Below are 17,231 nucleotides of genomic sequence, written 5' to 3'. Positions count from 1 at the left end.
CCTCTGCCTACACAGGGAAGGAGTGCCACAGAAAACTTTCTAACAGTAAGCTCAACAACAATAACAATTAACCTTTCCTGAGGGTGTAAAAGGTGCCAAGCACATATGTAAGTTTATTTAACCCTCACATCAATCCTCTGAGGTAAGTATTATTATTATTCCCTATTTACAGGTGAGGAAATCACAGCACAGAGAGGTTAAGCAGCTTAATCAAGGTCACACAGGTGGTAAGTGGTGGCCTGGGATTCTCAGAGGACATAACACTGGAACTGAGCCTTGAAAGCTGAGTAGGAATTTGCCAAATGGACGCAAAAAGGGGGGTGGTGGGAGTATTCCAGACACAGGAAACTGCAAGTACCAATGCTTAAAAATCATCAGAAACTTCCAAGTTCATCCGCATGTAGGCTGCTGGTGGGAGAGTTACAGGAGTCCAGGCCTGAAAAGGGGGAGCAGTGGGCTTGGGCAAAGACAGAATCCATGTGCCCTACAGAGACTGAAGGCATGCAAACACAAACTGCAGGGGTTTTTAGTAATATCAATAAGAATATTCATAAGAATTAACATGGCTAACATTCTTCAAGAGCAGTCAGACATGGGCTACATATTTCTACTCGTTATCGCATTTCAGCTTCATTACAATCAAAGGGAGCAACTAGATTGTCCGGGGTTCTGCTGCTTAGGAGTTACACAGCTGTGGTTCAAAACTAGGGAACTCTAACCCCAAAGCCTGTGCTCTCTCAGCTGCTGGGTCTACAATACGTGGCAATCACCCCTTACCCTCACCCACCCAACCCCTACTCGGGAAGCAGAGGGGCAGTGAGGAGGGACCTCATGCTCCAGCCCAGGAGACAATGATGCAGCCGCCTTTAACCAAAGAAGTGAGAGCTGGGGGCTGGAGAAGAGATTTGAGAAATAAGTACACAGAGGTGGCACTGGAGACTTCTTAAGATCGGGCCGTGAGAACGAGGGAATAGATGTGGAAAGAGATAGTGAATCCTCCACCAAGTGAACGGGTGGAAATAAGCCCTGAGAGGTGGGCAGCGGGATGGGAAAAAAAAAAAAAAGATGCTAAGGTCAAGGTCTACCTAGGCTAGAGATAGAAGGGCCTGCTGGGCAGCTAGATATTTAGGTTGGGAGCTGAGGAAAATAACCCACCGTGAAGGTACAGATTTGGCCAAAAACATGTTGAAGGCATGGGAGGAGGTTAATTTGTCTAGGGAAAATGTAAAGAAGATGATGGACAGAAACCCAGAAAACAACTATTAAGGAAAAAATCCATTTTCCCACCTGTAGAAATAAGGATACACACACGCACCCACACACACACACAGCCCCTGACATATCTACCTTCTTTAAAAATCTGAGGAGCTTTCTTAGAAGTAAAGCTGGCTGTCCTTTAGTGTTACCTCTGGAGAAACCACCTTATTCTCTTCCACATGTGAGGTATTGAATTACTTCTAGGGGGTATATTTCTGCCGAAGAAAATACGCTAGTTGAGTGACGTATGTATTTAATAATAAACAGTACTGATAGTTTATCAGCGTTATCACCAAAAATCTGCTCGGCCACTCTGAGCCCAAGTCACCGATGTCAGTAATTCCACTTCAGGCACAAGCTCGGTGGGCTCTGCGTGGAAGCACCGATGCTCCTAGGATATACCGTTCTCTGGCTTTATTTACGTTCTCTCTTCACCCTTCACCCTAAAAAACGTCTCAGTGGGGCTTACCTGCCTTAGGAATCTGTACAAAGGGCGATTTCTCCCGTTTCTCTCTTTTTAAAAAACAATGGAAAACTTCCCACCGTTAATATGTAGCAAAAAGAGGGAAGAAAAATAAATAAAGCCCGTCTGGTCCGCCCTCCCTGGCTGTTGCTACCTTGCAGTTTATGACACACAGAGGGAGGGCTGCCGGAGTGAACGAGGCGGCCCGGCAGCAAGTCCATTCCCGGGGAAACCACGAGCGCCCGTGTGCAGGCGCCTCTGCCTACTTTGTGCCCTGCGATGTCTTCTGTGCGACTTTGAGAGGGGCTGGGGACGATGTCTCACCGCGCGCCCGGCCCAGGCGAGCCCCGCGGGAGGGAGGGAGGGAGGGACCCAGCCAGGCGGGGGCAGAGGGAGCCGCCGCGGACCTTGCAGCGCTGGAACTGGCTCGACTCTCCCAGGCAGTTTTTGAAGTCAGCAAAACAGAAATCGAATTACTATGACGCTGGTGGACGACGCTCAGGGAAAAAGGGGCTTTCTGCCGGCTTAATCGCCATGAGAGATGCAGCGAGTCACCGAACAGCCAAGTGTGTCTACCGTGTGGACCCTGAAGACCGACCTATGTAAGTCAGGCTGCTGTATTTTATTGCTGTATAATTTTCTTTCTGGCTTGAAAGGCTGCTTGGCCGAAATGGAAGCGTCTCAGTGAGAATCTCTAGAGTGGAAAGTTGTCTGCTGATCTTTGCTGAAGACTTTTTCTTTCTTTGATTAACTAAGCCACATGATACAAGCTGACATTCCTGCCGGCAGCCGTGGCGATTCAGCCTGAGACTGACGGAGACCTATAACCCAAAGTACATCCAATTACTATGGAATTAACCCTGGCTGTATTTTTAATTGACTGTCAGCGTAGAGTACCTCCAGCCCCACTGTTTTGGATTGCTTGCTGTTTTAACGCTGCTGTGGCTCAACTAGTATTATCAGCATAACCAACCGTATGAGACAGAGCTAAGAGAGATTCCCGGTAGTTACAAAACTTTTTTTTTTTGGCCGAGATCACATTTTTCTCCCTGATCGCTAAAAACTCAGCAACCTCTATGTTAAAAGTTCATTCTGCTTTTTTGCCCTTGCCTTGGAGAAAAAAATCAAACCAGACAAAGGCTTCTACTGAAATTGTGAAGGAAGGAAATATAAGGAAGCCACCGCAGTTCTTTAACTACTATTGTAATAATGGGAGAAAAAAAGCCAACCAAAGAAGCCCAGCACGTACGCCAGCCTGTGACAGAGCATGGGGACGTAAAGCTGAGTGGTGAGCAGAGCCTGTAACTCGGTTTTTCGGTACTTCATCTGCTACAAGTTCCAGCTTAGACATGGATATTCTCTGTGAAGAAAACACTTCTCTGAGCTCAACTACAAACTCCTTAATGCGATTAAATGACGACACAAGGCTCTACAACAACGACTTTAACTCCGGAGAAGCTAACACTTCGGATGCGTTTAACTGGACAGTGGACTCAGAAAATCGAACCAACCTTTCCTGTGAGGGCTGCCTGTCACCACCCTGCTTCTCCTTACTTCATCTCCAGGAAAAGAACTGGTCTGCTTTGTTGACAACTGTAGTGATTATTCTAACCATTGCTGGAAACATACTCGTCATCATGGCAGTGTCCCTAGAGAAAAAGCTGCAGAATGCCACCAACTATTTCCTGATGTCACTTGCCATAGCTGATATGCTGCTGGGTTTCCTTGTCATGCCCGTGTCCACATTAACCATCCTTTATGGTGAGTGGCGTTGGTTTCCCAGCTGTACCCACACCGGTAACAAAGCATGTGCATGTTATTAGCAGATGAGTCAGGGCTCACGGGACAAACTAAGAGCAGGGCTTTGTTTATACAGGAGGGTCTACCATGTTATACTGCTTAACTTTTACTTTTAAAATGAGACCTCACATTTTAAGAAATCAGACAACCTGTTATGTGTGATCACTGGAGAGTTTTGTGCTTTGAAACATGTATATTTTATGCAGGGAGATAAGGTGTTGTGCTGAAAAACATGTATATTTTATGTAGAATTATAAAGGTCCCAATACAGTCATGAAGCAATGACATCTGTCGTTCTGAATCCACTTGGTTTTCGCTCCTTTATATTCTCAACCAAATATTACAGCCCTCAAGACAGGACAGTTTTATCTTTGTCACACTGTTTTCAGCACTTCTAATGGAGTAAAACTTTCCCAATTACCTTGGAACATTTGCAGAGAAAATATTAGTGGTGCAGTAGGTTTACTGTTAAAATATGGAGTCTCCATTAGAATAAATGAATTATACCAGTTTTAAATTGTTCCCTGCCCAGAGAAGCTAATTTGGAAGTGTGCCTTTGAATTAGAACCTCAACTCTTTAAACATGCAGAGGCATAAACTCCTCCCGTCTGGTTTGGAGGAGGGTGGGAAACACATGGGAAGAGATTAATCTTGCTTTCTTCTCAATAGAGTTTGAAAGAGTCAGACCTCTCAGCAAGTAGGCAGACACTGGGATGGCTTCAGCGGGAAGCAGAATGTGATATTCTTTCCAAATTATGAGTAATACAGCTAGATTTCTCTCTCTAAAAGGGGGCAGAGAATCTTCAGACTGCTGATACAGGCACACCGGCAGTCACCCAGGGCTAGAAACAAGTTATGAGCGCTGTCTTTTAGAAGGGATGTTCTGGCCAAGTCTTAAGAAAAAAAAAATCAACCCAGCCCCAAGGAATATGGAGGAGGAAGGAGGTGAGCAATGGAGCGCAGGGGCGCCGGTTTACACAAGGTCGATAGTGCTCTTTGCAAGGCCAGCCTCCGCTTGACCACTCACAATGTCACACCAGGATGATTCGATTAAATTCGCCTGTCATTTCCCAGACATCCTGGAGAGGTTCCCGCTTCCTAAAACCCCGCTGCGTTGAAGGCAAACTCCAGGAGTGGGAGATGACTCTCAGAGGGCCTGTCCGGGAACCAAAAGCCCGGTGGGGGGTGGGCGGAGGGACCTCCGAGCGGCAGGTGGACCCCCGAGTTGCCCGTGGGGACGAGCAAAGGCCAGCCGGGTTAGAAAGCCGACATCTACCCGGAGCCTCCGGCTCGGGGTGCAACGGCGCCCCCTGGCGGCCACCGCTCTGCGCACAGCTGGTTCCTGCCCAGAGATGCCTGGGCAGGCATCTGAACTGTCCCTGAACTGGCTGGTCCTGTCCCTGAACTGGTCCTCCGGACACCGCTGGGTGGCTGAGGAAATGCCCCCTCCTTATCCCCACCACGGAAACCCAAACTACGGCCCGCGGCTGCCTCCTTGCAGAGAAAACTCCTCCCAGGGTCAACATCAGTTCCGACCAGGCAAAGCATGGCTTCCCCCCAGGCACTGCTAAGAAAAGTTCTCTCCTTTTAGCTCAAGCTCTCTGCAAATGGTGTGAAAGGCACCAAGTCCAACCTGTATCCTGCACCCTTTACTTTTCTAAATATCGGTGGTGGCATTTTGGTAGAGAGTGTGTTTGTGACTAGAGAGTTCGTTCAGCTCTGTGGATCTAGAATGCCGTGAAAGAAAGGTGGTCTTCATAATTTTCCTTCTCACATGTGCACAGATTTAACACCATTGCTTATATTGTCATCAAAACTAATTAAGGTTTATATAACCATTTGATCTCCCTCTAAAACAAACAGAAACAGGAGACTGTGTCCATAAGGCATACCCTGCCTTCCTAGTGCAGCAGGTGACTTCCTGCAGTGCGTCTCACAGGGGAATCCTCTGGGTAGCTTTAAATCACTTTAATGTTGGGGGGCGCCCTCCACCCCCCCTGCTGGGCATCAGGACCTACAGAAAAGCTGTCCAGCTGATTCTAATGTGCAGCCCTGGGTGAGAACCACTGCCCTAGGCAGAAGTTACCCAAGTGTGGTCCCTGGACCGGCAGCATCAGTACCAGATGGGAAATTGTTAGAAATGCAAATCCCCCTGCGTCACTGCACACTTTCAGAATCAGAACCCCTGGAGATGGGGTCCAGCAGTCCCATTGTAAGAAGCCACCTCAGAGATTCGGAGGCTTGTTAAAGTTTGAGCACCACTGCCCTGAAACAGTTCTCAGGACAAGAATACTATGCTTTTCTTTACCACTGTCTTCATTTTCACCCCACACCCCCCAAGTTTGAGTTTAACCCCCAAAGTATTATTAGGTAATAATTTTTCATTTTCACAAAGAAATTCCCAATCTGGCTTTTTAATCATTTCTTCATTCACACCAGTAGCACTTTTGAGAGACCACTAGATGCCATCACTGTGCAAGACTGAGCAGTTGTAATAATGGCTGAGAGACGGCCTAACCTCAGGGAACCCACAATCTGTGAAAGATATGTGAATAAATAATGACAGCACACTGCAAGAGGTGCTTCAGTAGAGGAACCCATAGTACCTCATAGCTCCTGACCTAAGCCATCAAAAACAAAAAGGAGGGACTTCCCTGGTGGCGCAGTGGTTAGGAATCCGCCTGCCAATGCAGGGGACACGGGTTCGAGCCCTGGTCCGGGAAAATCCCACATGCCATGGAGCAACTAAGCCCGTGCGCCACCAAAAAAAAAAAAAGGAGGTAGATTTTGTTAGGCAGAGGAGACCGAACGAGAGAAACCCCAGGGAGACACACCCTGAGTTTACAACACACCAGCATGATTCCAGCCACAAGAAGTTTTCAAACCTTGTATTCACCCACTGCAATCTTATTGTAGTTAAGTACAGTTGCCATCAGGCTGTTTTGAAATATTGAAAATGTTAATATCTTGGGTTGCCCTTTGCTGTTACCTGTGCCTTTTCCCAGGATGGAAACTGTTCAAGCAGGGTCAATTCCACACACCAGAGGTCAAGGTCGCTAACTGATGCTTACCTTCTGCATCTTAGGGTACCGGTGGCCTCTGCCTAGCAAGCTCTGTGCTGTCTGGATTTACCTGGACGTGCTCTTCTCCACGGCCTCCATCATGCACCTCTGTGCCATCTCCCTGGATCGCTATGTTGCCATCCAGAACCCCATCCATCACAGCCGATTCAACTCCAGAACTAAGGCATTTCTGAAAATAATTGCTGTTTGGACTATATCAGTAGGTAAGTAGGAACGGTATTTTGGAATCTCATTTGCAATGACAGGTCATGCCTTCTAAGTAGACCTGTCCTGTTTTGTTGCACTGAACCCTGACATCCTGAAAGTGCTGTTTTGCTTGTTGCAAGACGTGTTATAGTAATTATTAGATTTGCTTTAGGAAAGAAAAATCTGTTCATGTCACTGGCTGGCAACATCAATTTGTATTTTTTTGCACAGGTAAAAACATATACACCGATAGAGCCAAACGTGAGAATAACTGTGCCATGGCCACCTCCAAACACATTCCCCATCTCACACTTTCAAATTCACTGAATTCTAGTTTCTAAAGTCCTAGATCTTGAGTTTCCCAGAGACCTCAATGTTTATAATCACTGGACTTGTGGTCAGTATAAGAATACAGAGCCCTATACTGGAGAATACACAGCTTCTGGGGGATAGAGAAGGTACCAGGTGCCATAAGTCAGAGGGAGAAAGAAAGTGAGGACAGAGGATGGTGGCAGAAGTACCCAGCACTTACTGTAAATTTCCTCCTCCTCCTCTTATGATAAAACATGCCAGAGGATTTCAACCCACTTCACTCGGGTTGATTACACACCTTCACCTGTTGCCAGTATTGATCTCCTCTCACACACCTAACAGGAAAGCCCAGGTAGGGGAAGCTAAAGGAACAGCTCCCAGGCAGCTAAGTCAATTGCACCTGTCCCCTAAGCAGACTTGGTTCATAACCAAAAATTCCCTGGGATTTGTTTTAAAGTTGCCAAGTGGGAACGATGTGCCTGCTTACGGCCACATGGGTGCCAGTATCTACTAACATGAGAAACGGATTTGGTGGCCGGCTTGACATCAAGGACTCCAAACCCTGCTTGCACTGCTGAACTTAATAAGTTCCTTCCTGGGAAACAGAGGTCGCTCCCAAAATACGCTTGGAGTTTCTGGGCCTGTGCAATCTTGGACTCATCCTACTAGGATCAAGAGAATGAAGGACTAGTGGTTCTCCATCCCAGCTGCACATAAAAGCCCTGGGGAGAGTTCTGATTTCATTGGTCCATGGCAGGGCCTGGTGACTGAGGTGCAGCCAGGGTTGAGGAATGAGACAGTTGCTGAGGGAAATGCCATTAGCGGGGCAAGAATAACGTGAATGAAGCGAGCCAGGCTATCGTCAAGTTTACGTAGCTTTACCCCTGGACACTGTCCCATTGCTGAGACAGACGCTGGGAGAGTCACCCAATCTTTTACCCTCAGCCGCATGCCACCCCTCTCCCTGCCTCAGTCAAGCTTAATAAGAGCGGTAGTAGTAAGGGCCGTTTCTGAGCAACGACCAGAGACACAGTCATGTTCAAAGCACCTTATGGAAAATAAGCTGCAGAGAAATGAGTTGCACAGGATGACACAGCTCATAACCAGAAACCACCCTGGGTCAAACCTATTTGAAAGCCTGACACCCTTACTACTGCCCAGTAAGACAGTCTGCTTCCTCTTCTTCCAGCCATCACCCCAGCAAGCAGGCAGGCTGGAATGAATAGTTGTGGGGTGATGGTCAGGGGTCATGATCCATTTGGCCAAACTTTTACTGCATAACTACTATGTGCTTGGCACTGAATATACTAAGGTATGCATTCAGAGATCTCTGACCATGTGGTTGGGGAAGGCAGATAAGAAACGCTGAAGTTACGTAGGCTGTATACCACAAGTCTGTGAGATGTGTGTCTGAGGAGTTGGTAAAGGTAAGATAATAATGTCTGTTCTAGTGAAGGGGCTTAGCATAGATAGCCTCCCGAATTGTTTTTCTAGTGTTTCTATTTCCATTGTTGTTTTTTGTTGTTGTACATTTAAATCCTTAGGGTAGAATTTTTGTATATGGTCTAACATGTTTTCTTCTACCAATTATTAGAGCCTTTTCAGTATCTATTGATATCAGTTTTTCCCCTTCAATTTCCTGATGTATCTCATTTTCTTTGTAGATTTTAATATTAAACTGCCCTTTCATGCCTGGAATGTATTCATGAATGAAATTGGATTTCTATGACTTTGTTAGTTGGTTTATTATTCTTATAAGGTTTCTTTCTGTAGCCTTATTAAATTTGGGAGGGTTCTGATTTTCCCCTAAGGTCTTGAAATATTTAGTAGGAATGTACTTTAAAGGTTACATAGAATTTAGTTCAAATCTTTCTCGTCCTGGTGACTTTTCAAATGGTGTCTTTAATTATATCACAAACTCTTCAAAATTTTTCATTTACATTTTCTACATTGTATGCAGCTAATGACCCAAAACAAAGTTTAAGTTATCTTTTGTGTTGATTCTTTTATCATTATTAAGTGTAATGCTATTTGTTTTAAACTCTGCTTCATCTGATATTAGTATAGCTATGCCAGTTTTTTTACGTTGTCATTTTCTGCATATATCCTATTCCATCCTATATACTGTCAAACTCCTTTCTGACTTAATATTAAGTACACTGTAAGAAGCATATAAAGTTGTTTTGTTTCTATCTAGTCAATCTGTCATTTCCTGTTTAAACTTTTGAAGATTGCCATTTTTTTAATAAATTTATTTATGGCTTTGTTGGGTCTTTGTTGCTGTGCGCAGGCTTTTTCTAGTTGTGGCGAGCAGGGGCTGCTTTTCATTGTGGTGCATGGGCTTCGCATTACAGTGGCTTCTCTTGTGCGGAGCACGGACTCTAGGCACGAGAGCTTCAGTAGCTGTGGCTCACAGGCTCTAGAGCCCAGGTTCAGTAGTTGTGGCACATGGGCTTAGTTGCTCCATGGCATGTGGCATCTTCCTGGACCAGGGCTCAAACCCGTGTCCCCTGCATTGGCAGGTGGATTCTTAACCACTACACCACCAGGGAAGTCCCCAATCTGTCTTTTAATTGGAATATTTAGTTCATTTATATTTACTGTAACCCAGATATACTGGGCTTAAATTTACCCTCTTACAATTTTCTTTTTATTTCCCATTTATTCTATATTCCAGATTTTCTCCATTCTTGCCTTCTTTTAGGCTAATCAAGAAGTGTTAATTCATTATTCCCCTTTATAAGCTTGTTAAGTTATCCCATTCTTTTAAATCCTTTTAGTGATTACAGCATTCATTTTTGACCTAAAGGAGGCTAATACAAATTACTTGTATCACATTTCTTTATGGCTGTGTTGGGTCCTCTTTGCTGTACGCAGGCTTTCTTTAGTTGCAGCGAGCGGGGGTTACTCTTCATTGAGGTACGTGGGCTTCTCATTGCAGTGGTTTCTCTTGTTGTGGACCATGGGCTCTAGGTGTGTGGGCTTCAGTAGTTGTGGCACGCGGGCTCTAGAGCACAGGCTCAGTAGTTGTGGCACACGGGCTTAGTTGCTCCCCAGCATGTGGGATCTTCCCGGACCAGGGCTCGAACCTGTGTCCCCTGAATTGGCAGGGGGATTCTTAACCACTGCGCCACCAGGGAAGCCCCTTATCTCTTCTTAACTGATGCAAAAACCTTAGAATATTTAACTCAATATTGTTATTTTTATTAAAAAAACTTTTAAAACATTTTTATTTTCATTTTAAGCATATTTTTGTTCAGTATAGAATTCAAACTTGGCAGTTATCTTTTTTCAGCAATTTATGGGTAACATTCTAAAGTTCTAGCTTATATTGCTTCATTTGTGAGAACTCTGCTGTCAGACTTATTGTTCCTTAGAACTGGGGGGTCCCCAACACCCAGGCCATAGACAAGTACCGGTCTGCAGCCTGTGAGGAACCGAGCTACACAGCAGGAAGTGAGCAGCGGGCAGCGAGCAAGCAAAGCTTCATCTGCCGCTCCCTATCGCTCTCATTACCGCCTGAACCATCCCCCCGCCCCTTCCCCATGTCCGTGGAAAAATTGTCTTCCACGAAACTGGTCCCTGGTGCCAAAAAGTTTGGGGACCACTGCCTGAGAAACTACCATCTCTTACCACTCTCTGCTGCTTTGGGATTTTTTTCTTTGTATTTTAGCAATTTTACTATGATATGCCTAGATGTGGGTTAGTTCTGGTCTTAACCTACATGGTGTTTGTACTGATTCTTAAGTTTGTAGCTCAATGCCTTTTATCAGTTGGGGAGAACTCTTGACAGTTATCTTTTCAAATATTGCTTCTGCCCCATTCTCCCTTCCCCCACCCACTTCTTAGACTCCAATTTCTTGTATGGTAGAACTTTTACCTATGTTTATGACTCTTAAATGCTTTTCTACATTTTTCACCTTTTTTCAATTCTTACTTGAGTCTCGATAATTTTACTGACTTTTCTTCTCCTGGGTTACTAATCCTCTCACCAGCTATTTCTAATTTGCTATTTAAACCTATATACTTTATTTTTAATTTGGTACTGCATGTTTAGTTTTAGAATTGCCACTTGATTCTTTTTATAGATTCTGGTTCTCTGGAATAACTCTCCATGTTTTCATCTATTTTCTTAAATACTAATCACAGGTATCTGGGTATCTGAGTAACCAGGGAATTTCTATTTTCTGGGGTCTTTTTCTGCTTGGTTCTGTCAGCTGGTAAGCCTGGTAATTTTATTAAACACTGACAATGGGGGAGAAAAATGTGGATACTCCACTGATGTTCTCATTCTTCAGACAGGGGTCCTTTAACTTTAGCAGGCAGTTAGAATAGGTCCCCTAAATCCAATCAGGGATTAAGCTAGGTTTAGGCTGAGTTTTTGTAACCACTGGTCTGTTTTCAGTTTGCCCTTACACCTGGGATATATTCCTCCATGAGCTCAGATGGAGGACCAAGGTGTTCTCCATTTTGAAGAGCCCTCAACTCCAGTTTCTGTCTCCTCAGCCCTATAAGGCTGCTAACTCTTTCTGAAAATTTTTTAATTGGGAGTACAGTTGATTTACAATGTCATGTTAGTTTCTGCTATACAGCAAAGTGAATCAGGGGCTTCCCTGGTGACACAGTGGTTAAGAATCCGCCTGCCAATGCAGAGGACACCGGTTCGAGCCCTGGTCCGGGAAGATCCCACATGCCGCGGAGCAAATAAGCCCGTGCACCACACCTACTGAGCCTGCGCTCTATAGCCCACAAGCCACAACTACTGAGCCCGTGTGCCACAATTACTGAAGCCCACACACCTAGAGCCCATGCTCCACAACAAGAGAAGCCACCACAATGAGAAGCCCGCGCACAGTAACGAAGAGTAGCCCCCGCTTGCCACAACTAGAGAAAGCCCGCACACAGCAAAGACACAACACAGGCAAAAATAACTTAATTAAAAAGTCAATCAGTTATCCATATCCACTCTTTTTTAGATTCTTTACCCATATAGGTCATTACAGAGAATTGAGTAGACTTCCCTTCTCTAGAGTAGTGTGTATATGTCTCTACTCAACCTCTCCATCTGTTCTTCTAACAAGTTGGTAAGTGCCTTAAAGGGAAAGGAGGCTCATACTATTACCTTACTTTTTTCCTCTTCCCTTCACTCCAGAATCCTAACCCCTGAAATCCTGACTGCTTAGACAGCCCTAACACCAGTTTTTGATCTCCCAATCCCCGCTGAGACACAGTTTGGGGCCTTGAATTTTGCTTTATTTGACACTGATATTCCATACCTCCTCCTCGTTTGCATCTTTCCAGGCTATCTTTTCTCACCTCTTCATTTTTAATATCTTTGTTCTTTTGTTTAATAAACATTTTCACAAGTAACTTACAGATGGATTTTTTAAAATAAAATCTGACAGTCTCTGCCTTTTGCTATTGAAAGTCAGCCTGTCTCCATTTACTGTGACCATTGACATAATTGGTTTTATTCCTCCCGTTTTACATTCATCATGTATCTTTCTTTGTAAGAGTTCATTTTCTTCCCCATTTCATGTTTGCTGACTTACACAATGTTTTCTTCATTTCCCTCGCCCCATCCCGTTAGTTTGAATTTCTACTTGGCTTTTCCACTCCTTCGTGATTATAGTCCCATCCCAAATAATCATTACACTGATATTTCTATTATATACAAAATAAATAACCCCACTAAATCATTTTATTTCCTCATTCACCCCAAGTCCCAAATTCATAGGTTTTTCTATAATTTTAAAGTAACCTAGTGGCACAATAGATCTTAAGTCAAAAAATGCAGAAACCATAAAGATCGATATAGACATAGCTGACTACACTAGAAATAGTACATTTTATGTGGCTAAAATCAATATAAACAAAGTCGAAAGAAAAATTTCAATGTCTGTGAATAACAGACCAAGGGTTGCTACCCTTAACATACAAAGAGCACCCACATTTTGATAAAAAATGAAAAGACAAGCAACCCAACAGGGAAATAAGCAAACTATATGAACAGGCAATTCACAGAAAGTTAAAATGGACAAAGTTCATGAGAAACGCTCAGCCTTTTTACAGTCATGGAAATGTAATTTAAGACAACAATGCAGTACTATCACCCATCTGATTGGCAACATTAAAATGAGTGAAAACACCCACTGCAGTTTTGGATATGGTGCCCTATGTACTCAGATTCTGTTTGTGTGAATTTGAATTGTTTGTTCTTGGACAATCTAGCAAGAGTTATTCAATATTAAAATTTGACCTACCAACCCCACCTGAGAGAATCTGTTCTAACAGAAACACAAAAGTACACTTAAGAATCTATGGGAATTTGGGGAAATAGCAGAAAAGTGGAAAGGCTAGGTCATGGCTGAATGTATTATTTTTGGCCTAAATTACGGAATATTTTGCAGCTCTTAAAAATATCGAGTTGGGGTTATTTGATATTCCACCGGAGGAATGTTAAGTGCAAAAAAATAAAACAAGTTGCAGTGTGGTATGCACGGTCTGGGCCCATTCGGGTAAGATAATAGTAATGATATATGGATACATTTACATATTAGCACTGAGAAACTGTTGAAAGATTTCACACTTGTCAAGAAGGTAAAATTAGCCATAAGAACAAAATAATGCCATTTACAGCAACATGGATGGACCTAGAGATTGTCATACTGAGTGAAGTAAGTCAGACAGAGAAAGACAAATATCATATGATATCGCTTACATGTAGAATCTAAAAAAGGGTACCAGTGAACTTATCTACAAAACAGAAACAGTGTTACAAATGTAGAAAATAAACTTATGGTTACCAGGGGGTAAGGGATGGGGAGGGATAAATTGGGATTGACATATACACACTACTACATATAAAATAGATAACTAATAAGGACCTACCATACACCTGAAACTAACACAACATTGTATATCAACTACACTCCAATAAAAATTTAAAAGAAATGTATACAACATAAAAAAGGTAAAATTAGAATGATAGGATTGTTATATTTTCCCTTATATATTTCTGTAGAGTTTTGCCACAAGTATGATGATGATGAAAGTGCTTTAGATGATCAAGAATGAAATAGTTACACCTGCATCATGGGAGGGAGGGCTCTATGGAGGAGGTGGCTGACCCCCAAAGTTTGCGAGGATCTAACAGACGGTAACCTTGGTGACCACATCATAGATTACTCAAGTTTTCTTGCACTGAGTATTTCTGAAATTAGCCTCTTCTTTCCCCTCCTTACTACAACCGGCTTGGTCGTCTTATTTTCGCCAAGGCTTCTATCTAACTCTGAGGAAAATGAACATAATTACAAATCAATTGAGTTTTCTACTTGTGAGCTTCTCTGAGTAAAGAAGTGATAAGAGTAAAGATTGAAGCATTAGATTAAGAATGATCCTGAGGTTCTCTGGATTTCATTTTGCCTTCATAAACCCAGTTCCCTTGATCAGGGGAAACCATGACTTCAACTACAACATATAAAATGAGCAAACCTTTTCCTCATGATGATTGCCTTGCTAATGCCATGTGAGAAGAGAAAGTAATGCTACTTATTCCTTGACCATCCTTAGCAGGTTAAAGTACATATTAGATAGAAAATGTGAAAATGACTATTTTCACATTGTCATATCCTGACAAGCAAGCAAAGACACCATTTTTTCTTGTGCTCATTTCATTGCAGAAATATATTTGCAGCTCAGAGTAATTTTGAAGTATCATGAGTGTAAATAAGATTTTTTTCCTCAAGGCTAAGCATGACTTTGTATTTTATGCACTATTACTTTTATAAGAGGAGAGACAAGCTGTGTCCATTTATTTTGTCCTTTGCCTTCACAAACTGGGACACCACACATAGAACCCTAAACTAAATGCTTAGAACACTGGGTCCAACCTCATGCCTTCAGGCAGGTCAAAAAACCTACCTTCCTAGACAGTGCGGCTGAATAAGGCAGGTTTGAGGGAGAGTGAAAATGATATATGTCACTATAGTTTTAAATTGTATTTATCTGATCATATAGTATTCTGAGGATCTTTTCATGTTTGTGAGCAAATGTATATTATGTTTTCTATGGTTGGCTGCTTAGTTTTTGTGGTAGAATTTGGTGGTTATAAGCAAAAGCCTGGAGCCAAATATCTGGCTCTGTCCCCATAAGCTGTGTAACCTTGGGCAAGTTACTTAACCTCTCTGCACCTTCAGTTCCTGATGAATAAATGATAACAGTACATATATTGGTGAGGTTGCTTTAATGATTAAATAAATACAGCATTTGTCTCATAAATGTTAAGAGCTGACAACATCATTTGAACTCCTTTCTGTGAGGTTCTTGGACTTTTCCTAACATGAAATAGAAGAATTAACTTTTTGTCTGTATTTTCACGATTTGTGTATTCCCAGTGTGTTGTCACTTGCCATTGTTTATAGTGGTTTTCTTTTCCCCCACATGGACTTTTATGTAATTTTATCTATAAATGTTCTTTTCTCCTTAACGGCTTCTGAGTTTTGAATCATGACTAAAATTGCCTTTCCCACTGCAAAGTTATAAGAGGAATTCTTCCATATTTTCTTCCATTATTTTTATGGTTTTATACATTTAAGTCTTTGACCCATTCAGGATTTAACCTGTGGTTCAATCTTATTTCTACACAGCTACTCATTACATCACTTATTTCCCCCACTGATTTGATATGTCACCTTTAGTACACTCAGTTCTCATGTATGTATTTAGGTTTATTTCTGGACTTTATTGATCAGTCTGCTCATTCACTTGCAGTATATTTTTAATTGAGGATATGTAATATGGCTTTTATTATCTCTTAAATCTAGTATTCCTTCATTGCTTTCTTTCAGACTTTTCCTGACCATTTTCATTTGCTTCTTTGAGTTTTTTAGGAATGAGCTTCTATCTAGTCCCAGAAAAGAAAATTTTATTAGAGCTGCGTGTAACTTTTTAAGTCAACTTTCTAGACCTTTTTCCTGGCATACCTGTGTACTATTTTTGGTCTTATTTTTTGTGGTTTGTAAGCAGCCTCCAATTCTATATGGAATAAAGTGAAAGTAATATAAACAAATAAAACGTAAATGTTAGCACTTAGGTTTAAAAATTTTTGAATGCATGTTTAGGTCCAAAAGGAATAATATTGAAATATGTATGTTGAGTATTCCTATCATACCGTATCTTCTGGGGGAAAAGGCTTGGAAAAACACAAAATAAATTAGCTGAATAAAATGGGCTCAAAACCAGATGGTGTTCTGTTGCCCTTTAGAGTGGGGGACATCCCTAACTCCACTGTCAGAAACCAATATGTCTGAGGAGCCCACTTTGGAGTCTCTCCCCTAGGACCTTGCAGGTTTAGGCCCGAGTCCCTTACTGCCAGGAGTCAGCCTAGGAACTGGGTTTCAGATACTCATCGTGCAACCAGGACAGGAAAGGACTTGGGTTACCTGTTCTCTCTCCCACTGCTTAGAGCTCACATTGTAGGTGAGCATCTCCCGAGATACAAAAGGAAACTTGTGAAGAATTAGTCTAAGTCGCCTTTCCCTCAGTGTCTCTATCTTCTAATTTCTCTCCTGGGTGAAGTAAAATCGCCTCCCCTTTTTCCCCATCTTTTATTGTCCCTGCCACAATGCATTAGCGCATCAGAGGTCCAGGAAGGAGCTCTGGGCACTGCCGCAGCCTGCAGGTGAGCAGGTTGGTGTCCAGGAGCAGGGATGCTCACAGCCGTGGTGAGAGGGGGCTGCTGGCCTTCCCTAGGGTGCTTCAGCACCAGAGGGCTGCCAAGGAGCCAGCTGTCACTGTCACTGCCCTGAAACAAAGCCTCTGCAGGGTCGCCACTCAGCCCATCTCCTTCTCTTAAACCCTGAGTGCAGCGGTCCTGTCCCTTTCTGTACACGGGTGCAGGGAATTTAGGGACACCTCCCCCACCAGACCACCTCTTCTCATACTTAAGCACATAACATCACAAAAAAGACTGTGCTCTTGGAGGATGTGTCCTTGGTTGTCCTTCAGGACACCATCCCATGGGTAAGAGGAGACTTACTGGCCTGGGCAGCTCAGAGCCTTCCAGAGTGACAGCTGACTTCTCTCTGCATGGCAGACTCTAGCCATAGCCATGGGACTACGTGCACTTA

The 17,231-nt window shown here is 43.1% G+C and overlaps 1 protein-coding gene across 1 annotated transcript in view; it reads left to right on the top strand.

The window, feature by feature from the left end:
* The first annotated feature begins 1,736 nt into the window (after positions 1-1,736).
* Positions 1,737-17,231, top strand: part of HTR2A (5-hydroxytryptamine receptor 2A) — a 59,874-nt gene continuing 44,379 nt past the window's right edge. The window contains exons 1-2 of the mRNA XM_004274591.3: positions 1,737-3,481; positions 6,606-6,806. Of these exons, the coding sequence (XP_004274639.1) occupies positions 3,070-3,481; positions 6,606-6,806 (613 nt within the window). The 5' untranslated portion in view covers positions 1,737-3,069. The remainder of the gene's footprint in view (positions 3,482-6,605; positions 6,807-17,231) is intronic.

Source organism: Orcinus orca, chromosome 18 (genome assembly GCF_937001465.1).
Source record: "Orcinus orca chromosome 18, mOrcOrc1.1, whole genome shotgun sequence".
Classification (NCBI taxonomy): Eukaryota; Metazoa; Chordata; class Mammalia; order Artiodactyla; family Delphinidae; genus Orcinus; species Orcinus orca.
This window is presented reverse-complemented; position numbering and strand designations above follow the sequence as displayed.